Source organism: Notamacropus eugenii, chromosome 1 (assembly GCF_028372415.1).
Source record: "Notamacropus eugenii isolate mMacEug1 chromosome 1, mMacEug1.pri_v2, whole genome shotgun sequence".
NCBI classification, from domain to species: Eukaryota; Metazoa; Chordata; class Mammalia; order Diprotodontia; family Macropodidae; genus Notamacropus; species Notamacropus eugenii.
The window spans coordinates 202494673-202522104 of NC_092872.1; the positions used below are offsets into that span (position 1 = coordinate 202494673).

Consider the following 27432-nt stretch of genomic DNA (forward strand, 5'->3'; position numbering starts at 1 on the left):
AAACAGTGCTTTAAAACTAAGGACAAGTTCATCAGGGATAAACGAAAGAGAATGCAAACTGAAAAATGCTATGAAAATAGTTTTCGGTAGTATTTATCATCTAACGGAACTATCTTCATCTCCAAATGAGCCTCTATCAGTTTTACTGCAAACTATACATCCAAATATCACTAACCAGTATGTTTTATTATATACTTGTCTGTAAAAATTACTACAATAACAAATGTGCTATAAGAATCTAGTTAAAATAAATGAGTAAATTCTTACCTCCAGCGGTGAACTGCAAAGGAATCTTGTGAACTGCAAAGTAGGGATTGAAAAGAATCACATTCCCCCAGAAACAAAAGACACACACACACACACAAAAAAAAAAAAAAAAAAAAAAGAAGAGAAAGAAAAAATATTATAATTCATAATCAATTTTAAATAACAATTGCATCCTTAAATATACTAAGGAAACTTCAAAAGTCACAGCTGTACATTTTTAAATCACTGAAAAATTTAAATCTAGCCTCACTGCCATCTTCAGCTCTAGCTTGTCTTTTCCCTAGTGTCCATGTATCTGGCTTTCTAAAGTTTAGCACTTATGAACAATTCCCTGAAAATGAAAGTATTACCCCAGTTTTCAGAGGCTGGATATGACTTGTCAATGATGCTATAAGAAGCAATTAATGAATCATGTTTGAGGGACATACCTGAAAGATTCCCTCTAACTTTAAGAGTCTATGCTTTTAGCCAATATATGTATATGTATATATGTGTGTGTACATATATACATACATGTACATATATATGTGTTTGTATGTTATAATTTTGCTAATGGATAATTAATAAAAGGAAAAAAGTTAAGTTCCAAGTTAAAATACATTATATTATCACCTGAAGATCTAGGCCCAAATTCCATCTCTAATACTTAATAACTGTGTCATCATGGGCAAGTAACAATTTCTCTAAGCCTCGGTTTCCTAATCTATAAAACACAAGTAAGATCCATGGCTCCTTAACTCACAGGCTTGTGCTAAGAATCAAATGGAATAAATGCATGATATGCTAAATTTAAAACTCTATAAATATCAGCTATATAATATATATATACATATATCCAAAAAAATAAGTAACTTATATTAGACCCATTACTATTCCTTTCTATAAACAAAGAATTACAGTTTTTTTATCTTTACTATTAGGTGAACATTCTGGAAGTGCATATCAAAGTGATCAAATCATCACCATTATGGCTATGTAACATAATGGGAAGAAATTCATCCCTTATTTTTCAAACTCTAATAGATCTAGCTAAGCAAGTTTCCATCATTTATAGAATAATAAAATGTTAAATCATAATTAATGATAACATATTTATATAATGGTTTGCAGTTTTACAAGTACTTTCCTCACCATACCACTATAAATAAGTGTAAGCTTTAATAATCACATTTCACAATTTATAAAACTGAAGTTTCAAGAAATTAAATGACTGTCAAAGTTGGCACTTAAACTCTGCTTGTCTAACTCCAAATTTAATGCTCGTTACACAATATTCAGGTAGATTTGATTTTTAAAAAGTAATTGTTGGTATTTTGAATTTAACAGCCAATAAGAGCATTCCATATATAAAGAACAGAAAGAGTACTATACATGAAACCGCAAATCTCCATTACATGTTTTTTTAAAAACTATATTCCACACACTATTTCCAAAGCTGTCTAGCTTTTCTTCACCTCTGAACCTCTTTTTATTCTACAAACGTTTAAAAAGGTTTCACTGATGTCTTTATCATGTTTTATTACTTATCACTACCTACTTCCCCCAACCCCAAATAATTTTTTTCTTACAAAACCCTCCCTTGCTGAACTGTCAGCAAAGTTAGTCAAAACAAAACCCCAGTAGATTCTTAGAATCTCGCCCACCTAACCAGTGTTATAATAAAACCTCGCTACTCTGACTGAAAGAAGGCTTGAGTGGTCGAATTCCTTCAAGGCAGATCCACTCTCTACCCTTGCATTTCAGGGTTCCTAACACCTCTAGACCACATCACTGAGAGGACCTAAGGATTGTGGGAAGATGGTAATATGTTACAACCTAGAGGAGTCCAGATCCCTTTAAATCACTTCCACTAAAGCTCTAAAAATGCACCAGACAGAGCAAAGAAAACATCAAAGAGAATCAGCTACACACAATGAGAGTCCTGCAGAAGGCTTGACAAGTCAGGAAATGAAGATTTTTGTGACACTGTGTTCTCCTGGCTGCCTTCTCATCTGACTGACCTGCTCCTCAGTTCTCTTTGTTGGATCTTCATCCAGGTCATGCCCACTAACTTAGCATCATCATCAACAACAGCAACAGCAACAATAACAACAACTCTAAATCTAGAATTATGAAAAAAATCTCAAATGAGGACCAAAGACCTGCCCCACTCCAAACCTAGCTCCTTAAAGAGGCTCCCTAAACACTGAAACTACTTCTCCAAAAACTCCAATCAAAGGTAGCTATGAAGTGTCAAAGAAAATTGCATGCTTTGCATTTTGGGCACAAGAATGTCGGAAACAATTTTATTAATTAAATGATTTCAAAATACTTATTTTTTGCTTAGAGACTATAAAGACCAAACTGGCAGAGTGTCCTCATACCGTTAAGAATTTCTCTAACACAAGTCAATTTTAATTGCCATTACAATTCCTGAACAAATAAAAGTTTACGATAAAAAAAAACAACACATTCTTACATCTTTCAGAGGAGTTTCTTTACAATACTGTTTGAAAAATTCTTTTCCTTCTACTCATTTCAGATTGCATCAGTTCATACAAGTCTTCCCAGATTTTTCTGAATCTGTCCCTTTCATAATTCTTTTGGTGTAATAATATTTTCCTATATCATATCACATAATTTATTCAGCTATTCCCAATTGATGAACATTTCTCTAGTTTTTAGGTTTTGCTACAACAAATATGATACATGTAAGATCTAACAACATGAGTCTCACTGTTTTCAAGTATAATCCAAAATTAATTTTTTGAGTGGTTTACAAGCTTTCATTCTGAGTGTTTTATATATGAGAAGTAGCACATGTACAGTATTACATGATGGCAACTGGCATAGAACATTACTGCTTGCAAAAATAAAGACAGGCATTATGTCTTAATATCTGCCTCTAGCTGAATGATGTATTATTTTTTTCTTTAACTTCCATTTTGAGACAGAAAATTTACAAAAAAGGTATTTAACAACTTTTTTCCCCTATGAAATATACAAAAACATGAAAATATGATTCAAAATATTCATTCTCTGAAGCAAGAAAAAAAGCAAGTAACATGTTACAAGTTATATATCTATATTCATTTCAATTCAACAGGCATTTATTATGCATCGACTCTATAGAAGACACTATGAATACAACACAAAAATCACAAACCTGTCCCAAATTTCAGGAATCTTACAGTTCTTCTGAAGAGAGCTTCAACATGGAAATAGGTTGGGAAAATGAAACAAAATAATCTGAGAAGGGAGAGAACACTAACAAAGAGCCATAGCAGGGAAAGTTTCTCAGCAGAAGTGAGCCCAGAACTGACCCCTGAAGAAGCAAAGAGCAAGAGGTGCAGTGGCAATTGTCATTTTCCCTCCCTCAGCCCCAAAGCCAAGCAACCCAGAAAATGGAATTAAGCGTGAAGACCAGTAAGTAGGCCAATCAGCTGAAACAGAAGATTTAAAGAGGTAGCCACGTGGCAATTAATCACTAAGGTGACATTAGTCTAGAAGGAGAGCCTGCAGGCTGATGAAGAAGAGTGCATATTTTATCTCTGGCCACTTAAGAGTCTTAAGCAGGATTTGTGCTCTAGGAAAATTGTTTTGGCAGCTGTACAAGATGGAGTGGAGAAGAGAAAGACTCTAAGTGTGAAACTAATTGGAAGGATAGTATTTAGGCATGAGAAATTGGGATATTTAGAGGAGGAATAAGTTCAATTTTGGGCATACTATATGTCATGCCACGGGATATCCAAGTGGAGCCATTGGTGACAAAACATTAGAGCAGAAAAAAATTGGATATGTACACAGAAAATTACTGAGCCCATGAAATAATCAGACCAACTGAGATGCTAAGACCATAAGGAGAGAACATACAGAGAAAAGATCCTAGGGTACACACATAATTAAGAAGGCAGAGGAAAAGATTCTTGTCACAAAAGCCTAGAAAATGAGGATTAACCAGGAGCAGACAATCAATCATAACAAAAGTCACAGAAAAACAAAACTGAGAAAAAGTCCCTGGATTCACTGATTGGAAGATTGTTGTTAACCTTCAAGTAGCTCCAACTGACTGATGGTCTAAGAACTAAGACTACAAAGAAGGAAGTGAGAAGTGATGGAGTGGAGGCAACAAGACAGACACTTTTTCCTATGAGTTTGCCTGTAAACAGTAAAGAGTTACAAGCTAATGTTTTGGGAGGATGGCAGGGTCAAGTGGAGAAGGATTTTTGAGAATGGGGAAGATCTTGTATGTTAGGAAGTTGAAGGGAAGAACTTTGTACATAATGAAAATAAAAATGGGCAGAGAGATGAATGACAGACAAGCTACTAGAGAACATGGGAAGAACAGACTTTGGCAAGACCATCTCTCTTCTAACACTGAAGCCAAGGAAAAAATGAGGGGCTGGTTTAGAAGGGTTTTAAGGACCAGAACTGAAGAAAAGGGAGCTCATAAAAGCTAGCTTTCAAAGGCAGGGCTAGAGGAGGCTTGAGGATGAAGAAATGAACTGAATAGCTGCTTCTGGAAAGTACAAGAGAAAATAAAACAAAGAAGGAATAAAAGCATTGTTATGCTGTACAAAGGATCAAATTATAGGAATAGCAGAAATTTGTGACACAGAGTCTGCATGGTTCTTTCACTTCCTCCAGCAGTGCATCAATAGAAACAGAAGAAACAGGTGATGGGAGTAATCAAAGGCCAGTGTTAAGAAAGGCATAAGTCTCAATGGGACAAGCAGGCAAGGAATCTAAGGGTAGAGGGCACTGTAGTGAAACTGCTTAACTACAACTAGGTAGTACAGTGGAGAGAGTGCTAGACTTGGGAGTCAGGAACAACTGAATTCAAATCCAGACTCAGAACCTTACTGTGTGACCCTGGGCAAACCGATTAATTTGTTGCCTCAGTTGCCTCAATTGTAAAATTAGGATAATAGCATCTCTTACCTCTTAAGAGTTGATGTGAAGATCAAATGAAATATCTGTAAAGCTCTTAAGCACAATGCCTGGCACGCAGTACGTACTCTATGAATGCTAGCTATTATTATAATTGTTGCTGTTGTTGTTATACGGTCAAGACTTCAAGAGAAAGAAAAGAAGGTCAGAATGGTTTGAAGGACTATAAGAAAAGGAAGGGATAGCATTAAGGAAAGTCACGACAAAAACAAAGAAAAGGTTTAAGAGGTGTTAAAAGAGAGGAAACAAGTAAGAATAGCAGGATGCAATTTTTTCAAAAGGGTTCAGAACTCAGAATCACTGATGTAAAACACTTAGAAATAAGAATGAAATCAAACATGCCTGTTCCTGTGTGTAGTCGAGGCAGGGTGAAAATGGAGGTAATAGAAATTGAGAGGTATGATGACTTGAAAAGAAAATGTTTGAGATGGTCTCAAAATGTATAGAAGACACCACGTTGGAGGCCAAAGGTAAAGAGTCAGATACCAATTTGTGAAAACGGAGAAAATGACTTGGAATTTGGTAGGTCCAACTTGAGCCTCAAAAGAGTACTGAGTAATGACGGCTAAGGAAAAGTCTAGAAGCAGTAAGGAGCAAGGAATAGACCTACTTTTCCTTGTGATCCAGTGTGCTAAGCCATAAGGTGCACAAAGTACTAGAGAGGATAGCCAGGGATGCAGTCTTCTGGGAAAGACAGACTTCTGTTAGTGCAAGAAGCCACTGCAGGAGCATGATGAAAGGAAAAGTGCTAAGGCAAAGGAAAGTGTATTAATGATAGAACAGAAGATTCCAAGAAGGCACAATGGAGAGGTAAAGAAGAAGAAGATAAATAATCTGTTAACCTATAACTTCATATTTTTGTACAAAATAGTCAACAATTCATTAACAAGGCAGATACTATTTAAATGTTTTCCTGGATAGCATGGCACAAACTTGGTTCATTTGCTTTTATAAGTAAAAGGAAGAAATAGTCCCTAAAACAATAAAAGGTGATTAAAATACACATCCACATAGTCCTTTTTGCTTTATTTTAACTTAAATAAGTAGTACTATTTAGGTATCTCCATTAGTAAGAGATTCTGAATGCTATAGCTCCTGATAAAATCTATCCTAAAGCATAAATATGACATCCAAGAATATGCAGAAATATAAAAGTATTATGTTTAAAAATTAAATAACAAGACTAAAATTTTTCACCAAATTATATAAAAATAACTACTTCAAGTAACCAAAACATGCTTCTCACACTTATCACATCAATTACTCTGCATGGTTTTGATTTTTCACTACAGCTTCTAAAACTTTCATGCATTAAAAATTACAGCCCTAGTGACCTTTCTCTTCAGTCTTTAACCTACATCGTGCAAAGACTCTCAAATTATCAGGAGGCAATCTTTGTTTGATGAGTAGCTGTGGCTCTTTCATAAAATAAAGTTCCATTTATAGTTTGGCACTTATCAAATTAAAATGCAACTCAATGTGAAACTTTAAGTGTCATTTCCAGAAATTTGGAAGTACTGATTCTGTTAAGATTTCAAATTGAGTTATATACATATTTAGACTTTTTTTCTATCTCAGATGTATATTTACATTCTTTCAAACTGACTTTTAAAGCAACATGAAAACTAAGTTAAGAAAAAATGTATCATATATAAATGAATAATTCTTTGAAATTTGACTCCAAACAAAAATCAGAATTCTACTTTTTAATAGTCCATTATAAAAAAAGACATTCACAACAGCCTAAAGACATAGCCACACTACTTATCAGAAATGGCCTTCTATTCATCCATTTGCCCCTAAAACTTCTCACCCTGGACCACACTCAGCAATGCCAGCTCCCTTCCAGGCCTCAACAGCAGGGAGGGGTAGGGAGCAGGGAGGCAGTTTTGTCCACCTTTATTCCCCTTCTGTCTCTGCTTCTGACTTTTGGAACTTTGCTACCATGCCTCAGGTGCATCTCACCTTGGAGTTTTCCTTGGCATCAGATGCCTTATCACCCCAGAACATCCACTGACCCCTGCAACCTTCTTACCCTGAAGCGACCTCTTCTGCATCTCTGGCAATTTCAGGCCTGAAACTCGACCCCCACATTTCAGCTCCCATCCCCAGGCTTTTTAGCACTCTTTTGTCTCAAGTTCAATTTAAACTCCTTGAGGGCACGGACTATCTTCCTTTTTGCTTACATCTTTATCCTCAGAATGCAGGACAGTGTCTGGCATAGCAAGTACTTAAGAATGCTCAGTGCCTTGCTTTATCTGGCATTTTACCAAAACATTGACTGAAAAGTTCTCTCCACTTAACGGGGAATAAAAATTAAGACTGACAGCCCAAAATCATAATCTCCGCATAATATCATTTGGAGGACAAGAAGGGATGAAGGGAAAATTAAGACATATATCAAATTAAACCTTTAATAGGTCTAAAAAAGTTAGAAACAGACACTTCTTGTTAGTAAAGAGATCTTAAAAATAAGTAACATAACCAGAAAAAATTATGAATAGAAAAAGTTTCATGGTGGATTTGTTGGTTAGAAGAATCTAAGTGACACAACAGAGTACATAAAATGCTGGGCTAAGTTTTACAAAGACCTAAGTTCAAATCCTTCCTTAGCTACTTACTAGATGTGTGGCCCAAGGCAAGAAGTCATTTAACTTCTCTCAGCTTCTTCATGTGTAAAGCAAGGGAGTTGGACTTGTTGGCTCCTAAGGTCCCTTCAGCTCTAAACCTATGATCTTTTTTTTTTTCAGTTTAGGAGCAAGGAATATGTGTGAAAACTCTAGACCAAAGACTACATCTGTTATTTTTATAAAAGTAAAAGCAACATGACCAGAAAAATAATATAAATGATATCCCATTTGGGAAAAAAATTTCATCAAAGTGCTTACACTGAAGCAAGCTATAAAGTTAGGAGTAAATGCTGAATCCAAATGTATTTTCACATTGTAAGACAAACAAAAACATATTTCAACTAAAGTGCTCCTAAAAAGTGGAGGGACTGTGGGATCACAGGCACTGTGCATTTACTTAACCAAAAACATCAGTCAATTACTATTTCTAAAATTATTATTCAAGATTCTATTGGCAACTGAACAATTTTCGGATTTTTATCATCACACAAATCTAAAGAGATTTCATAACCTTTTAACCTACAAAGTGAGTAAGTTGCCATTAAAATTATTCCAGACTATTTCTACTTAATACTATTAGTTACCATTTGTAATGGTCACCAACAACCTCTATCTATAGCTTCTGTAATTTTCATATAGAAATGCCATATTTTTTAACAGACAACAGAAGACGAAATTTACAGCTGGACGGTTTGGAAAAAATGGCATGGATGCTTTTTAAAATCAATTTATCCCTCAAGAAAAACTGTAGGCTAACAGCTAAGATATATTCTATTTATTTATATAAATAAGAGCAGCATGTAAAGTCGTACTTGAAGTACTTTGTTAAAATATTTCCAAAAGGCATTCCTGAAATGTTTCACAGATTTAAAATACAAATCATACAAAATGTCCAGGGAATCAAAAATCTGGATGCTACTCAAAAAATTACTATTTTAAAAAATTCTATCCTTTTTTATGGTTATCTATGTCAAATTTTATAGGAAATACAAATTCTCCCTTCCTAAACATACAAATAAATTCATATAATTTATCTACTTCAGAGAAATGTTTGAAAGATGAAAACTAAAGTGCAAATTATTTTCTAGATTAGGATTAGATTATGTAACATTATTTCACAGGACAAATAAAATTTAAAAATTCTTAATAAAACCATTCAGTGGTAACTCTTTCCTCTCATCTTTATTTACTTGTTAGCAATGTGGGTAACACAAACCTAGGAATGAGAAATTCAGTGGGATTGCTAACCTCTTTCTTGACACAGAACTCAGGACAAAAGGACTATGCCTCCATAATTCTGAAAAGGTAATAGATCAAAGTATCTTATATATACTTGTGTAGTTTAGACAACATTTTCCAAGTTCATTATACATCTTATGTTGATAATAAAAAAATGTACTGTTTCTCCAATCATGGGGATAGTTAATAATCAATTCAAAAAATATTATTAAGATTCTACTGTGCATGTGCATATTTTTTATGTTGAGGTAGCTAGGTAAAACAGTGGATAGGTCTGGAATTAGGAACATGAGTCCAAATCAAGCCTCAAACATTTACCAGCTGTGTGATGGCCAAGTTACTGAAACTGTCTGTCTCAGTTTCCTCATCTGTAAAATGATGATAATAGCACCTACTTCCCAGGGCTGTTGTGAGGATCAAATGAGAAAATGACTGAAAAAGCACTTACATAGTGCCTGGCTAGTAGTAAGCTCTGCATACATATTATTCATTACTATCATTGCTACTGTTATTATCAAGTGCAAGGCACTAGACACTGGAGATACAAAGGAAAAAAAACAGTCTCTTCCCTCAAGGAGCTTACATTTTATGTAAATTACACAAACGGTACATAAAATAAATAGTATTTCAAACTCTATAGTAGAGCCACAATTCTAAAGAAGATGCTAATTATACTTTGTCATTTTGTATAGAACCCTACTGACTTAATAACAGAAATACTTACAGAACATTTCTGAAGGAACAAAAATTATGGGATATCTTAATTAGATTCTTACATTCCTAATTCTGGAAGTAACTTTAAAGATTATCTGGTTTTATATGTTTATTTGAATAAAGAAATAAAATAACAGAGATAATGAGAGCTGAGAAAAAACAGAAATAGAGGCATACCTGGGAAATATTGAGGGTTCAGTCCCAGATCATCAAAATAAAGCAAATATCACAATAAAGCAATGAATTTTTGGCTTCCTAGTGCATGTAAAAATTATGTTTACATTATTACAAAAGTATTATGACTAAAAAATGTAAATCCTTTAATTTAAAAAGTATCTTGTTAAAAAAAAAAAAAATGCTACCATATGAGCCTTCAGCAAGTCAAACTTTTATCCCGGTGGAGGGTCTTGTCTGAATGTTGATAGCTGCTGACTATCCAGGGTATTGGCTGCTAAAGATTGGAATGGCTGTGGCAATTTCTTAAAATAAAACAACAATGAAATCTGCCACACTACTGATCGACTCTTCCTTTCATGAAAGATTTTTATGAAGCATACAACACTGCTTGTTGCATTTTACCTATAGTAGAATTTCTTTCAAAATTGGAGTCAATTCTCTCAAATGCTATTGCTGCTTTATCAATGAAGTTTATGTAATATTCTTCAATACTTTTGTGTCTAAGGGAACAGGGAGCCCTGGAAGAGGTGGAGACAGAGACAGAAAATGATACCTGAGTTACCTACAGGTCTTTAAGGACTGAGACAAGGGTAAGAAGAGAGTGCAGTCCAGGCATATGAGACAGCCAGTGCAAAGGTTTAAAAACAGAGGATGGAGTACTATGTGTGAGGAATAGGTAGAAGGCCAGTTTGAGTGATTGCAGAGTACAAAAAAAAAGAAGTCATATCCAGCAAGGCTGGAAAATAACGCTGAAATTAAGGCAGAAATAGAGGGCTTTCAAAGATGGTCTATATTTTATCTCAAAGAAGATAGGGAGTTACTGATGTTGAGTACAAAGTGACATGATCAGATATACATTTAAGGAAAATTACTTTGGCAGCACTATGGAAGAAGTACTGGTGGGGGGGGACTTGAGGCAGGAAGATCAATCAGGAAACCACTGCAAATCATCTAGGAGAGAGGTGATAAAGAATCAGGATAACTATTCTAGAGTGCAGAGGGGATAAATGTAAAGAGAGAATGTGGAGGTAGAAACACCAGCATTTGGCAAACTTGAAGACACATGTGAGGAGTCCAGGAAAATGAGAAAGTTATGAAACAGTAACTAGATAGATGGAATGTTCAACAGAAATAGGAAAGTTTGATAGAAGGTAGGGCATGGGGGAAAACAAATTATTTGTTTTAAATATACTGAGTTTGAGATGTCTCTGGGCCATCCAGCATGTAATAATCAAGACAGCTAATGACATGGAACTGAAGCTTAGGGGAAAGACCAGGGCTGAATCCAGAGATATGTGAGTCACTTGCACAGAAATGACAATCAAATCATGGTGCCTGATAAGGGTACAAAGTTAGAATACAGGTACAGGGAAGAGAACCTAGGACAGAATTTATAGTTAGGGGAATATATGGATGATGGGCCAGAAAAGGAGGAAGAGGAGCAATCAGAGATAACAGTGTCACGAAAACCTAGAAGAGAGAAATTCCCACAGACTATAGGTTACAGTATCAAAATTACCATGGAGGCATGAAAGACAAGGACTGAGAAAAGATTATCAAATTTGGCAGTGTGGATAAGAATATTATGCAGGTGGGTGGCCTTGTGAGGGAAATGGCAGAACATATTACTGGTAATGAAATTCATCTCTATAGATTCATCTCTTTCTTAAAAACAGAAAATAGGGGGCAGAGCCAAAATGGCATAGTAACAGCACAGACTTGCTAGAGCTCTATCCCCAAGCCCATCCAAATAAATGCCTGTAAAAAATGGCTCTAAACAAATTCTGGAGCTGCAGAATCCACAGAACAACAGAGTAAAGCAAATCCCCAGCCTGAGACAGCCTAGAAGGTTGACAGGAAGAGTTTATCCCACAACACTGTGGGCAGAGTGCAGTTCAGTGTGCGTGATGCCAGCAGACAGGACCTGAGCAGGCTTTAGTGGGACTGAATCTCTGGCACCTGTGGTGGTTTCCAGACTTCACAACCCCAAAACATCAAGGACATATTGGAGGGACCTGTGGGAGAGTGGTCTGCCCCAGCCCCAGGGCAGCACAGGGGGTGGAGGAGCCATTGGAGGAGGAGCCCAAGGCAACAGCAGCAGCAAAAGGAGCAGGGCAGCTGCAGCAGCAACTGTTCCTGGAGCTCTTGGCTCACAGGTTGTGGGGGGATCAAGCAGCTGACAGTACATCCCCCACCCCCACTGGAAACAAAAAACTACCCTGACAAAGAGCTCAAAAGTCAAGTAAATAGCTGGGGAAATGAGCAAAAACTAGAAAATAATCACACTCCAGAATCTTAATTTGGTAACAAGAAAGACCAAAATATACAAAAAGAACAAGACAACAAAGTCAAAGCTCCTACACCCAAAGACTCCAAGAAAAATATGAATTGGCCTCAGGCCATGGAAGAGCTCAAAAATGATTTTGAAAACCAAGTAAGAGAAAACAGAACAAAAATTGTGAAGAGATATGAGAGTGATGCAATCATGAAAAACAAGTCAACTGCTTGCTAAAGGAGACCAAAAAAAAAAAATGCTGAAGAAAATAACACTTTAAAAAATAGACCGGGGGCAGAACCAAGATGGCAGAGTAGAAAGACACACATACTTTAGCTCTTCCCCCACAGCTCATAAAACACTTGTAAAGAATGACTCTCAACAAATTCTAGAGCAGCAGAAGCCACAGAACAACAGAGTGAAGGAGATTTCCAGCCCAGGGAGACCTAGAAGGCCGAAGGGAAAGGTCTGTAGCACCGGACACGGAGCAGAGCCCAGCCCAGCCTGGGCCACTCAGCACTGGGAGAAGCAGGACCAGAGCAAGCCTCGGGGACAGAATCCCCAGCAGCAATGGAGGTTCGCAGATCCCTCAACCCACAGGCAACAAAGGCAGCTTCAAAGGTCAATGGAGGGCTTTTTTAGCTGAGTGAGAAGGGAGCAGGGTCCCACCCTAGCTCCAGCCGCAGGCAGCAGCAGCAGACGTAACAGCAGCAGCAGGCGGAGGTGGCTGGGGTGGCAATGGCCACTGCAAGCAGCAGCCAGCATCCATTGTAGCAGCCCTCATTGTAAAGCCCCTGGGGCAACTGAGCAGCTGATCTGAATCTCAGCCCTGAGTGCTGGCATGGCAGAACTGGGGGCAGTTGTGGAGAGGGAATTCTATTACTTCCAGATTTTGAGCAGAAAAGTTTCTGGTTGCTCCAAGACCAGTGTGCAGACTTGATTGTGCCACTATGGAGGAACTGATATCTTACAGGTACCCAGAGTATACCCTACTTTTGACAAAGGATCCAAAAGTTAAGTAATTGGTTGGGAAAAGGCCCAAAAAAAGCAAAAAAAATAAGACTATAAAAGGTTACTTTCTTGGTGAACAGGTATTTTCTCCCATCCTTTCCAATGAGGAAGAACAATGCTTACCATCAGGGGAAGACATAAAAATCAAGGTTTATGCCTCCCAAATATCCAAAATAAATATTCAATGGTCTCAGGTCATGGAAGAGCTCAAAAAGGATTTTGAAAATCAAGTAAGGGAGGTGGAAGAAAAATCAGGAAGAGAAATGAGAGCAATGCAAGAAAATCATGAAAAGCAAGTCAACAGTTTGCTAAAGGAGACCCAAAAAAATGCTGAAGAAAATAACACCTTTAAAAATAGGCTATCTCAATTGGCAAAAGAGGTTCAAAAAGCCAATGAGGAGAAGAATGCTTTCAAAAGCAGAATTAGTCAAATGGAAAAGGAGGTTCAAAAGCTCACTGAAGAAAACAGTTCTTTCAAAATTAGAATCAAACAGATGGATGCTAATGACTTCATGAGAAACCAAGAAATTATAAAACAAAACCAAAAGAATGAAAAAATAGAAGATAATGTGAAGTATCTCATTGGAAAAACAACTGACCTGGAAAATAGATCCAGGAGAGACGATTTACAAATTATGGAACTACCTGAAAGCCAGGATCAAAAAAGAGCCTAGACATCATCTGTCAAGAAATTATCCAGGAAAACTGCCCTCATATTCTAGAAAGAGAGGGCAAAATAGATATTGAAAGAATCTACCACCTCCTAAAAGAGATCCCAAAAGGAAAACTCCTAGGAGCATTGTGGCCAAATTCCAGAGCTCCTAGGTCAAGGAGAAAATACTGCCAAGCAGCTAGAACGAAACAATTAGAATATTGTATAAATGCAATCAAGACAACACAAGATCTAGCAGTTTCTACATTAAGGGACTGAAGGGCTCGGAATATGATTTTCCAGAAGTCAAAGGAACTAGGATTAAAACCAAGAATCACCTACCCAACAAAACTGAGTATAATACTTCAGGGGGAAAAAAATGGTCAATGAAATAGAGGACTTTCAAGCATTCTTGATAAAAAGACCAGAGCTGAAAACAAAATGTGACTTTCAAACACAAGAATCAAGAGAAGCATGAAAAGGTAAACAGGAAAGAGAAATCACAAGGGACTTAGTAAAGTTAACTGTTTACAATCCTAAATGGAAAGATAATATTTGTACCTCTTGAGACTTTTCTCAGTATTAGGGTAGTTGGAGGGATATATACATATATATACATACATATATATATATATATATATGTATATATATATATATACATACATAGAGAGAGAGAGAGAGACAAACACACACACACACACACACACACACACACACACACACACACATATGGAGGGGGGGGGCATAGGGTGAGCTTAATAGGAAGGGATGATATCTAAAACAAAAAGAGAAAATAGAGGTTCTAGTCCTAGCTCTACCACTACCTAGGTGAAGGACCTTAGGATAATCATTTAATTTCTGAGTCTCAACTGTTGACATTCACATAAGAGCCTAAGGCTTAGAAAACATTTACACAATCCCATTTGATGTAAGTACCATGTTGTTACTAGCTCCAAAGCATCTCTCATACCCACCATCCTCTCCATCCACAGAATCACTCCTCATTTCTTTATCACCTCTTGCCTGAACTACTGCAATAACCTTCAAATTGGTGTCCTTGCCTCAACTTTCTCCTTTCTTCCATTCATCTTCCCCACATCTATCCAAGGCATTTTACTCCATTAAAGGTCTGATCTTCTCACTCCAGTATTCAATGAACTTCGGTGGCTATGAACTCTAGTATCAAATATAACTTACTCTATTTTGGCTTTGAAAGCTCTTTACAATTGGACCTAACTTATACTAATTACACATTACTCACTTTCTTGTATTCTATGATCCAGACAAACTATCCTTCTTATTGTCAGTAACACTCTTAAAAAACATAATTAAAATAAACCAAAAACAAATAAGAAATTAAGGCATGACACCATCCAGAATCAAGAGAAAAGAACAGATTTATATCAAAAACTTTCTGATGATTCAAAATCATAGACAATTCACTTTTGTTGTTTTTTGCATTGTTTATGGTGCATATCTACAAAGGGAAACATTATTTCTTGAGGAAATATAGTATGTTCACTAATTAAGATGAAAAATTTTCACCTGTTCAGCTAGCTACCCTGACTAAATTAACTGAGTAATTACTAACAATTACTATTTAAAAGTCATCACTATCCCACAGGGCATACAGAGATTTTTTTAAAATAATGAAATATATTCATTAATGTTGCACTCAATAAGTTATTATTTTTATTGAGAACAAAAATTTTTATGCTATTAAAAATCTTAAATGTGAGTTGTTTTATCTCTACTGTTACTTTTATAACATCTCTCATAAACACTCCCTTATCTCCTCTGTCACGGCCATCACTCTAATGCTAGCCTTCATCACCTCATGCCTAGGCTATGGTAATGGCCTGCCACAAGTCCCTCCCCACTCCAGTCTGTAACTCAAACAGCTGTCAAAGTGATCTTTCTAAAGTACATCTGACCAAGTCACCCTCCTACTTAATAAACTCTAGTAACTCCCTATAACCTCCAGGATCAAATATAAATCCTGTTTGGTACGCATAATTTGCTTTCTCCTACCCCACTCTTTCAGTCTTCCTACACCTAATCCCCATCTTCATTCTCTCCCCTTTGCATGCTTTGTGATCCGGTGACAGTAGCTATATACCTATGTAATTTATATACACACATCTATGTATATGTGTACATAGTTAGTTGTTTCCATGCTCTCTCCCTCATTAGACTGTGAGCTCCTTGAGGGTCTTTTGCCTTTCTCTGTATCCCCAACACATGGCACATGGTAGGTACTCAATAAATGTTTGCTGACTGATGGACAAGGAGAATTATCATCATCATAGCTGGTAAGAATCAGTCCCCCACCTCCTAGGGCCGTGGACTCTAAGACTAGCTTTCCTCGTCTCTGTTTATCTTGTGTGTGCTAATGAGTACACGTGTTGTCTTCCTTACTCACATGTAAGCTTCTTGAGGGCAGGGACTATTTTCCCCTTTTTGTCACTTGTGCTTGCATAGTGCCTGTCCACATAGTATTTGTTTGTTGACTGACTGACTATTTTAAGTCCATAAAGAATCAATACCAACCAAACAGGTCAGTAAAAACAAGTTTGGGAGGAAGGACACTAGAAATTAGAGAAAATCATGAAAGACTTCCCAGAAGAGGTAGTGCTAGAGTGAATTCCAGGCATGGGGACTGCTGCTCAGTGCAAACAGAGAGAGGAGAGAGAACGTCATGCGTAGAAGCACAAAGGAAAGGTCTGTTTGGCTGAACAGCAGTAGGCAGGAGGGGAAGTAGTATCTAATGAGACTGGAAAGAAAGGCTGAGCTAGAGGGTGAAGGGTTTTAAAAGTTAAGCAGACAAGCTTATTTTTTTCCCAAGGTGAAATACTGAACTGGAGTAACAGGGTCAGACCTGCATCTATGAAGGGGAACTTCTTTGGCAAAAGGGTAGAGGATGAACTGAAGTAGAAAGAGAATCAAGTCAAGGAGACCAATTAGGAAGGAAGCCACTGCAATAATGTACTACATCACCAGAGGAGATGATGGTCTGAACTAGGGGAATGACACTTGAGTAAAAAGAAGGGGTTGAATTGGAGAGGCATGGTCAAAGTAAAAAATGCAAGACCTACCAATTAACTGGATATATGAGGAAAGTAAGCGTAAGGAGTAGAGGGAAATTCCAAGGTTACAACTCTAGGGGACTAAGAGAATGATGGTACCATTAAATAGAACCTCACTGAAAGAAGACAATGGAGCAGACTTACAAAGGCATGGATGAGGTGCATCTGCATTGATAGAGAGAATACCCAGACTTAAGAGATTAAGCATCCACTGAAATACTGAAAAATATATCATACTGGGCAAGTAATAGTTATTGTTTTCTTCCATATTTATACTTACAGAAACCTATGAAAATAAATTTTCAGAGAAATCTTTAAAAAATACATGCATTTCAATCACTGCGTTCTATGCTACATACTATACCTAATACACAGATATAGATATAGGTATATAAACACACATATACATATTTCATATGTTCATTTTAATAGGCAAGATTTATGTTCTGCAAGTGTATTTATATATTTTATTAAGCGTAACATAAATATGTATCATTTATGCAGCAAATCATTTATGGGATACTTCTTAAAATATTCTTCAAGTAATTCCTTCAAACTATTTGATATATAAAATGAACTACCATACCAAGAAACAAACAGAACTTTAATAGTTAGATTATATCAATGGCTAGTACTGCTCACTTCTCAAGTAATTAAAATCCTGATGCTTCTCGAGTATAATGGAAACAAGATTTAAAATACAAATGCTAAAGACAAATGTACTCATAGCAAAATTACTCACATCATAGGAGCTTTACACTTGTTAAATGTACTTTACTTACTACTGGTAAAATCTTAGTATTCACATTCAGGAAATCAAAGACAGCTTTCATTAGTGCATTAACAATCCAACTTCTTTTGCCATCGTTTGATTTTTCCTTCTCATTTTGTATCATAAGTTTAGAAACAACATTTTTCCTCCTGAACACTTTTCCATTTGCTATAAAATGATTTTTCTCACTAGTTGTTTTTTAAGAGCAGCTATCAACTTGCTTATTCATTTATTTCTCAAATATTTACGAGGCACCTATTGTATGCAAAAGACTGTAAGTAGGTGTTCTCTCTCCAGTCCTTCTGGTAGTACCGTCTCTGTAAGCATGCAAGATCAAAGCATTACAAATCAGTGTCAAAGCTAGGGAAATCATCTAATCCAAATCCCCTATTTTATGGATGAGAAAACTGAGTCCCAGAAAAATATAGTACCTTGCTTAAAAACATATCACAGTAACAGAACTGTGGTTTAGAAGCCAGAGGTCTTTATTCTTTATCCAATGCTTCTTCTATTAAATCATTTTAAGGGCCTCCTATAGACAAGCAGTTCATAATTTTTTCAAATATACAGACCCCCTTTTTAACGTCCAGAAAGTTCCTTGGACACCCCACTACAGAATATTAGACTACTACTATCTGTTCTCTAAGAAAGTACAGTGACAAAAAGGTACTGTGAAGTCAATCTTGCTGTTAAGTGAATTAGTATTTAAGCAATCACAGCAGCACCTATGTTATTTGAAAGCCAGAAATGTACATATTTAGGAGACATTATTCAGTCTTCAGAACATATATTTGCTTATAGACTCACATATGGCTAAACTGACACTGAGGTAATACTCCAGCTTCCCAGAGGTCTACAGTCCACAGGTTGGAAACCACTTTTACAGACTAACACACATCTTTCAGAATATGGCCCTCATTTAAAGAGAACCATCAAATTCACATATAGCATCACCCCCAGTCTGTTGGAGATGTTCTCTCTTACTAGTTCATACATATCCCTCCTAGTAAATGTCAGTCTTGGTACTTCTTCCAAACTTTACTCATGTATTTATCCATCTCAAGCTTTCTGGAAAATGCAGTATTTCTCCACGAAGTATTTTAAACAATTATTACTTAATTGTACAATTAATTATTGTCCAATTTAAATAAACTTTTATGAAGCACACACTACATTTAGGTTTCTGTGCTCAGTGCTGGGATACAGAATACATAAACAACCCAAGCCTTGATCATAAGTAACTTACATGGGAGAGGGGAAGGCGCGATGGATTGTAGTCATAAAGAAAGGCATAATCTTAGGTAGTGAGTGATGGAGGAAACTGGAGGACCTAAGCAAGGAAACAGGACTCTAGGAATACTTGAGTAGGAGAACCCTTTGGGCTCAGGAGAGTAAGTAGAGGAGAGGAGGGAGGTGCAGAGAAGAGGAGAGCTATCATTCCAGAGGTGGGGTAGAGACTCTAAGCAGATTCAAGGTCACAGAAGGGTCATGGTACTATGGAAAGTCACATGTTTATATCCCTGCTCTGTCACTAAGTGTCTGTGCCTCCTTGGACAAGTCACAACTTCTTTAGGCTTCATTTTCCTCATCTGTGAAATGAGACTTGAACTTTACCTCCAAGGTCATTTCTAGCTCTAATTTATGAGTCCATGAGAAGGCATGAAAAGTTTAAGGAAAGGAACAGTAGTCTGCTAAGGCCAGAACACAGAATTGATGAAAGGATAAGAATAAAGCTGAAAAGGTCAATTCTAGAAAGAAAATGGAATGCATGAGTTTTATTCTTGAGGCAAGAGTTTGCATCTGAAGTACCTTAAGCAAGTGACGTAGTGACTACAGAGGACTTAAGATTCTTATTTTTTGGCAACGGAGTGGAGAAAGAGAAAGAATTGGGAATGGAAGAGAAAGTACACAAGGAACCCAATGAAAAAACTAGCAGGGTAGTCTAGGTGAGAGGTGATAGTAACCAAAAATAAGGTGGTAGAATTAGGAGTGGAAATAAGGGGACAGATATAAGAGATGTTAAGGAAGTAATTAATTGACAACTGGCTAGAAGAGGTGGCAAGAGGCTAAAGAGGAAAAGATAACAGTGGGGTTTTGAGCCTGGGTGGCAGGGAAAATAATTAATGTCATCAAGAGAAATACGTTCATTTGAAGTATAGGAAGGCAGGAGATGATGAAATTCAATATGGAACAATATGAATCTGACACACCAATGAATATCCAGGTGGAGATGTTCAGCAGGAATCTGGAGATCCTCCATCAAAGCTTCAGAGCTAGAAGGGACCTCAGAGGACACCTGGCCCATCTTCTCAAATTACAGATAATGAAAATAAGGCTTAGAGAGATTAATGACTGATCCAAGGTTTCCCAAGTAGCAGAGCCAAGATTAAAATCCAGGTTCCTTGACTCTAAAAGCAGTGTTCTACTGCAGCAACTATCCCCTTAGTTGCACATTCTAATTATATGTTGCTTTCAAAAAAGTTGTAGATATCAGCAGTGTCTTATATGGGATTCAAATGCAAATTACTGTGTATATATTTTTATTTTCCTGGTATTTTCTTGTAGTCACCTTGCTATGAATAACTAAAAGTAACACTGAATACAAGTATTTTCAAAATAAATAGCAAGTCTTCCACTATCTGAGTATCTTCCAGTGAGAGCTGTTTTTCAGAAGTATTACTAATAAGACTTGATTTTTGCTATTTTAGAATATATGAGCGCAGAAAACCTATATTTATTTCTCCTCTTGCCTAACACCTGAACAAGTAGCCTACTTTTCTGGGTCTTAATATGATTACTACACAGTTACCATCAGAAGCAAAAGAGATGCTGTATCTGAAGTTAATTTAAGACACTGAAGGTTCCTAATCTTAAATGTGTAAATAGTCAACAGAAAAACAAATTATTCATCATTAAATGTTCTTACTCTATTGACTAAACAATAGTCATCTAAAATATATTCCACACTGCCCTTGCAGAAAACATTTGAACCCAATTTCTTTCTGAGAACGTAGAATTTTTCCCGGGAATATAAATTCAGGAACCATCTAATTAATTAGTGACATGAGATATGACAATAATCCAAGTTCACTTGTGGAAGCAAAGTATACTTACACAAGTTCAAAAATCATTTTTTGTACCCTATAACTTGAATTAGATTCCTTAAAAGCCCCAGGAGATAGACCACAAAGAAAAACAATAAGATCCCTGTCAGCTTCTTTTTAGCAACCAGCTCCACAGAGAAAGTAATGCTTACAAATAGCTGGATAACGAGGTTTTGCTGAGTGGAGTATTTGACGGTCCAAAAAAGCAGAAGGTGGTCTTCATCTGGTCTTCTGCCCAATTCTAAGGAGAGTTATTCTCGGGCAGCTGTCAGCTAAACAAGATCTCTTAATGGAAGCAAAAATTTATGTTCTTGCACATGGAAAGCTTGCCAACTTGCATAACCAAGAGACAGCTCAAAACATGGAACCCAAGAAACATCTTAGTTTGAAACAAACCTTTTCAATTTGTAAAGTTTCAATTCCCTTAATCTTGTGGGTTCAGAGGTAAAAAAAATTGCACTACTTTAAAAGAGCCCTTAACATTAAATAATGTGAATGAATAATCATATTAAGCAGCATTAAATATTAAAGTACATAGTTGTACACATAGTCATTCTATGAGAAATTACAATACTGCTACAACACAGGGTGTAATTGGTACTTATAAAGCAAGAATGATGTTCCCACAGATAAATAATTCAACTTCTCCTTATAATGGAAATGAAAATAAAGGACAAATACATTAAAAAGCATAATACAAAGTAATGATGTGCAAAGTATGATTCAGAGAGAAAAGAAAAACAGTCAAGATGAAAGATTTTCATTTTTATGAAAAAGAACCATATTCACTCAGGTAATGAAGTAGTTTAAGCCAATATATATGTGAAGACAGCTGCTTGTCATCCTGATTCCTTTTAAAGTCTGCTTTCCTAGTTGACAGATTTTTTCATCAGTTGTGAGCAACCAATGTCATAACGCAGGCTGGTTTGGGTCTTAAAGGCAGCACATTAGTTTTGCCAACAGCTAAGGCATGAACAGCTTCCTCTCTCAGCCTACTTGCACATTTTTCTACGTAAATTTCTAATGATGGTAAGAATGAATGGCAAAAAAGACAAGGATGCTTAAAGGACAGGTTAACCCCTACTATACCCAAGGACAAAGTCTTGTGTGTGGTTCCAGTATTATCGGAGAAATGCAAGATAAAACAAGCAATATCTGGGTCTTATAACAGTAAAGGTACATAAAAATAAATTAATCCTACCTACATCCTTTTCGCACGTTGTCAAATTCATGAATAACAAAGCATTATCTATGAACCCTCTGACCCTCACAACAACCCTGTGAGGTAGGTTTCATTATGATTCTCATTTTATAGGATGAGAAAACTGAGGCTGAGAAAGATTAGGTGACTTCACCAGTTACATACCTCATAAGTGAGTAGCAACATACCCTGACAATGCTCAGACCTTTTCCTCCTAAGGAATTCCATGTGCTCTACATAAACTAATTTATTTGTCCCTAGAACAACTCAGTGATCTAGCTGACACTTATTTAGCACTTCAAGGTTTCCCAAATCCTCTCCTCACAAGAACTCTACAAATATAATCATCCACATTGGAAAGATAAGGAAACAGATTCAGAGTCATTAAATGATGTGTACACCACCACAAACTGATAGGTGAGCCAGGAGTTTGCCCAGGTCTGCTTGGCCCCACATTTAGTGCTCTTTCCTCCATATCACAGTGCTCCCAGAAGGCTGTCAGATCCCTTTTCCAAACAGACAATTGTCACCTGGAGCCTATGTTACCTGTCCTAATTCTGGCAGCTAGTCAAAAGAGGAATCAAGATAGGCAGGCATCTGATGCACATTATCTATTACACATTATGTTTCCCAGGCTTGTGGGAGATATAGCATGGCTTTAGCTGTTTTTTATTATGGCATCCCAATAGTTTACAGACAAAAAAAAATCAATAGAGGCAAGAACATGTCACAAACAGTACCTCGGCTTCCCCACACTCAGCTGCTGTATCCTTGTGTATGGCCATTTGATACTTGGCATATAAAGAGAGAGACTGGTGGAAGGACGACTTGAATTCAGGGTCCTCAAAGGAAACAGGTACTAACCTCACCTTCAGAGCAAGGAAAATACAGGTATATTATATTGAGATTTCTCTCTGACGATATGCTTCTGAAGGCAAGGCTAGTGTAAGATCTCCTCAACGCCAATTCCAAAGCTCAGCATTGGAATCTTACCTGAAATAGAATAAGCCCTAACTAAGGGTTAAGTGGCATAAAGCCTAAAGGGCTAATTTTATGAAACTAACTCTAATTTTAAATCTCTTTAAGGGTCAAGGCTCTATTTACTATTTGTTTCTACCCACTAATTATAGTTCTGTTTACCATGAACATTCAATAATTAATTCTTGCTTAGGATAATGGTAACATACTCAGCTTCTACTTTATTCTCCTTCCAGAAGTACTGACTTTATCTTAGGGATTTTAAAAATTATGTGATTAACCAATTATGAAGTGGTCAGAATACTACGGCTTCTAATAATCTTTATTTTTCTGGTTTCATTCAGGTTTTAACAGATAGCAGCACCGCCAAAATAATTTGGCGATTCTGCACTGCTTCTGCTGTTTATTTTTAAGTATGGACACAAAATGTTTACAGGGTTGTATGAAATACATGCATACTATGGAGATGTGCATTAGGAGTCTAAGATAATTTTCTGAGTGTAAAATACAGGATCTACCAAAGATATATCACTAACTATAATTTGACTGCATCCGACACACTAATCTTGTGTAAAGGAAAATTATCTACTCTGTGTGGTACATACCTTTTGAGGTTATATATCATTAGTATCTAATGAAATTTGCACTTCCAGAATGTTCATCAGTTTGCTATTTCTATCTCTTTGAAGATTTGCTTCAAACAGAATATAAGCAACATGTATCATAAAATAAAATTCATTCTCTAACCCAGGATTCATGCAATGGTATTAAGTGTGGGGGAAAGTTCAAATTGAATATAAACATTATACTTGGCCTTCTGACCTGGCTTACAGTTGGTTTATCAGGTGGGTCCTTGTGAATAACCATCTGGTAACGTTTATAGACTTGGTAAGACTCCTGAAATGTGGCTTTGAACTGAGAACTTGGTGGGGATGATCTCACCACCCTCACCTTCAGAAGGAGTTGAAAAACAATTCTCATTAATAAAACAAATAGTAATAATAACTCATACCTGAAAATAGCTGAAAGAAATTTTTTAAATTTTAAAATAGGCACATAACTGTAAAGCTTATTGATAACATTAAAACTGAATCATTTAATAAAACAATTAAGCTAAACCAATTAATAAAACTTTTAAATCTATTACTTCTTGTCAACGGAAGAGTCACATGTGTAATAGGACACACTCTCAATTTCTACTTGCCAGTTCTGAAGTTAATGGATATATGCTTATTTAACCAAACTATTGCATTTCTAAAGATGATTTAAATTATAGATAGTTTTCAATTTTGAGGACTGGATATCAATGAAATATATCAGTATGTTCCTAGAGCTAGCTTAGAATACAAACCAAAAAAAAAAAAAAGATTTTTATATGATTTGGTTACAATGTTCTTTCTATAACATAAAATTAGAGAAAGAACCAACAATTTTTATCAGTTTGCTTTATAAGAAAATGATACAGTGAAAACCCTTAAAATGTGAATATTCAGACAAGTATTTTAAAATAATTTTGAGGAAAGGGAAAACCTTTAAAATGAAGACTTTTACCTGGAAAACTGCTGATTTGTATATTAATTTTAGATTTTGCTTCTATATTTTATCCTCAGCAAGTTACTTAGAGGACTACTTTACATACATATAAACGTACGTAACTTGAATAATTTGAGGTCTAATGCCTAAGATGTAAAGGATGTTAAAGATTATCCATTTCAACCTTTTATTTTATAGATGCAAAAACTGAGGTTCAGAGAAGTGCTATTACTTACCCAAGCCCCCAAAGTCAGAACATTACTGACCCAGGATGTAAAGAAAGCCCAGACCCCTACAGGGCTCCAAGTCATGTGGTCACATTATTACAAACTACACCAGAACAGTGCTTTCAGAAAAACACACAAATATGCACCTTTAATGTACACAGAGACCTCTCCAGGTCATGAAGTGCATTTTATACTTTTAAGCACTTTGTCAAAAAGTACTTTACTTAAAACTAAGATAAACTATTGCAGTTATTATTTAAAAAAAAAAAAGAACTGGCTCGAGAGCAATAGTTCTTACTTGTTTGTGTCGTGGAACCCTCTAACAGCCTGGTAAAGTCCTCAGACCCCTTGCTGTAATGTTTTTAAATGTGTTAAATAAAACATACGAACACAAAAGAAATCAATTTTATTGACATAAAGATGTAGTTTCTTTCCCCCGACTCAACTCAAGTTCAGAGGCCCACTGATATCTAGCCAAGAGCTCCAATGGACCCCAAGTTAAGATTCTTCGGCAGATCTTGAGAGGATCTGGCTTCAAACTTGCCTCTGATGCTTACTATCTATGTGACCTTGGGTAAGTCACCACCATTAGCCTCAGTTTCCTCATCTGTAAAATAAGGGATCTTTGAGGTCCCTTCCACCTTTAGATCTATGATCTTTTCTATTTAAAAATATTAGTGAGAATATACATACATATTCAGGTGGAAAGTAGGGAAATAAAAAGTATAATAAAGAGAAACAGAAAAAGTCATTGGCATTTTGTGAAAAGTATTTCCTTTAGCTACAAAGACTGATGCCTCGTGAACAATAATTCTGTCATATTCTACTATCAGACACTCAATCCTAATAAGAAAAGGGTCGGCATTCCATTTTTAGGAATCATCATAAACTCAAAAAATAAATAAACTATCAATTCAGTTGAATCATTCAAAACATTTGAAAAATTTAAGTAGTAATTAATTATCAAAAAAATGTTCTTCTTTAAAATTGGTACTTGACAACAATTATCAGAATACTGACAAGCCTACTCAGGGATATTTTCTACTAAAAATAACAAGTAGTATTTACTTAACAAACTACCAGTGCTTGCCAAGAGAAAAAAGCTTTGATGCATTTGGTAACTGTTCTACGATACTTTCTTTTGGAATGCTTTATTTTTATTTTTAAATTATAGCGTCGATGTAGAAACAGAAACCTGATCAAGTATAACGAAGCTGGAGGATGACATTTTTGTCAAAAATGTCTCCCTCTACAGGGTCATCAATATTCCCACATCTGGATATCTGATGAGACTTCCTTGACAGGATTCTGGCCTACTGATAGCACATTAGGATGAATGATTTGAGTCACAAATAAATATATTAACAAGAATGATACAGGACTATTTGGGGATGGGTAAGTCAAGGCTAGTAGACTCCTAAATCATACCAGATTTGGCTTTTAAAAGAGAAAAGGATACAGAAATGTGGTGAGGACAAAATAGACAAAGAAAAGTCAATGTGACACCCCAAGACTCTGGTTCCTTGTTGAAAAGCTAATTACAGGTAGAGAATGAGACACAGCTTTGCATCCAAATGAACTGTTTTGCTTTACTTGACTGTTACAAGGGGGAGAACTTCACTGGGAAGTGATGATGTAAAAAAAAAAAGAAAAGGGCATCAATAAAATGTTGAGGCTTCGCTTTGTTGTTTTTTGTTTTTTTTTAAAAGAAGGCCTGTTGATCCCTGAAGTCACTCCAGGGAACCATGTAACCCCAGGAGAGAAAGAACCACATGGCCCCAGAGCAGCTAGAAAAGTGATGGTTTAAGGACCAACTAATCTTCTTGGGGAAAAAGAGTCAGGGTTTCTGAACAGCACAGCATTCATGGCTCAAATAGTAGAGCCACACATGAGCAAAGGATATACCGTAGAAATACAAACCTAGACCCTGCCATCTACTACCACTGCAGATCATAAGAACTGTTCAACTCTGTAACAAGGGATTGATTCTCTAGTAACTCCAATTCATTCCCCAATATGGGAAACTCCTAAGTTTCAAGTAGTATTAGAATCTAGACAGCTGACCAAATAAAAAAAGACCTATTCTTTCCCAATTCCCAATTACTTTCCCTTTGTAAGGGAAGACTCAACCCTAAGGTAATATCTTGAGGCTGGAAGAAGGCATGGTTCTCAGGGGAGCTGGAACTAACCAGACAAGCAAAAGAAGTTGTCTTAACTGTATCTGGGATAAAATTAGGGGGTCCTTCAGGTTTTTTGTTTTCTATTGTCTTAAATGACATACATTGTTAGCTTGAGTATTTTTTATGTGGAAGGGGAGGGCCTCTTTTTTTAAAAATGAAGATACAGACATGAGCCATATGCTGATCTTACCAGGTGAGATTCCAGATAGGGGTTATGAGCCAAAGACAAATTTTGAAAAATGTCTCCAAAATGAATGTTGTCTATATAAATCAAGAAAGGGCTCTACACACCTCAAATTATGTCCTAGGGGTAGAGGGTGGAGAGGCTCAATCAGAATATTTATGACTCCAAGTACAGATTGGGAGGGGCAGGCAGGAAGGGGTGTGTATGACTTCCAAGTCTTTTGACTAGAGGGAGGAGAAAAAACTGTTTTAATTTTTTGTTGTTGTTACTGTT

At 36.3% G+C, this 27432-nt stretch overlaps 1 protein-coding gene across 15 annotated transcripts in view; it reads right to left on the bottom strand.

Moving 5' to 3' along the window:
- Positions 1 to 27432, bottom strand: part of ATE1 (arginyltransferase 1) — a 202829-nt gene that overhangs the window by 153749 nt on the left and 21648 nt on the right. For 7 of the 15 annotated variants that reach the window (XR_011970556.1, XM_072624488.1, XM_072624482.1 and 4 more), the window contains exons 7-9: positions 23858 to 23986; positions 22798 to 22926; positions 268 to 300 (exon numbers count right to left, since the gene is read on the bottom strand). Coding sequence is in view for 14 of the 15 variants with exons in the window: in XM_072624488.1 (XP_072480589.1) it covers positions 268 to 300; positions 22798 to 22926; positions 23858 to 23986 (291 nt within the window). In the remaining variant the exon portion in view is untranslated. The remainder of the gene's footprint in view (positions 1 to 267; positions 301 to 22797; positions 22927 to 23857; positions 23987 to 27432) is intronic. The other 8 variants (XM_072624537.1, XM_072624530.1, XM_072624513.1 and 5 more) reach the window with 4 other exon arrangements.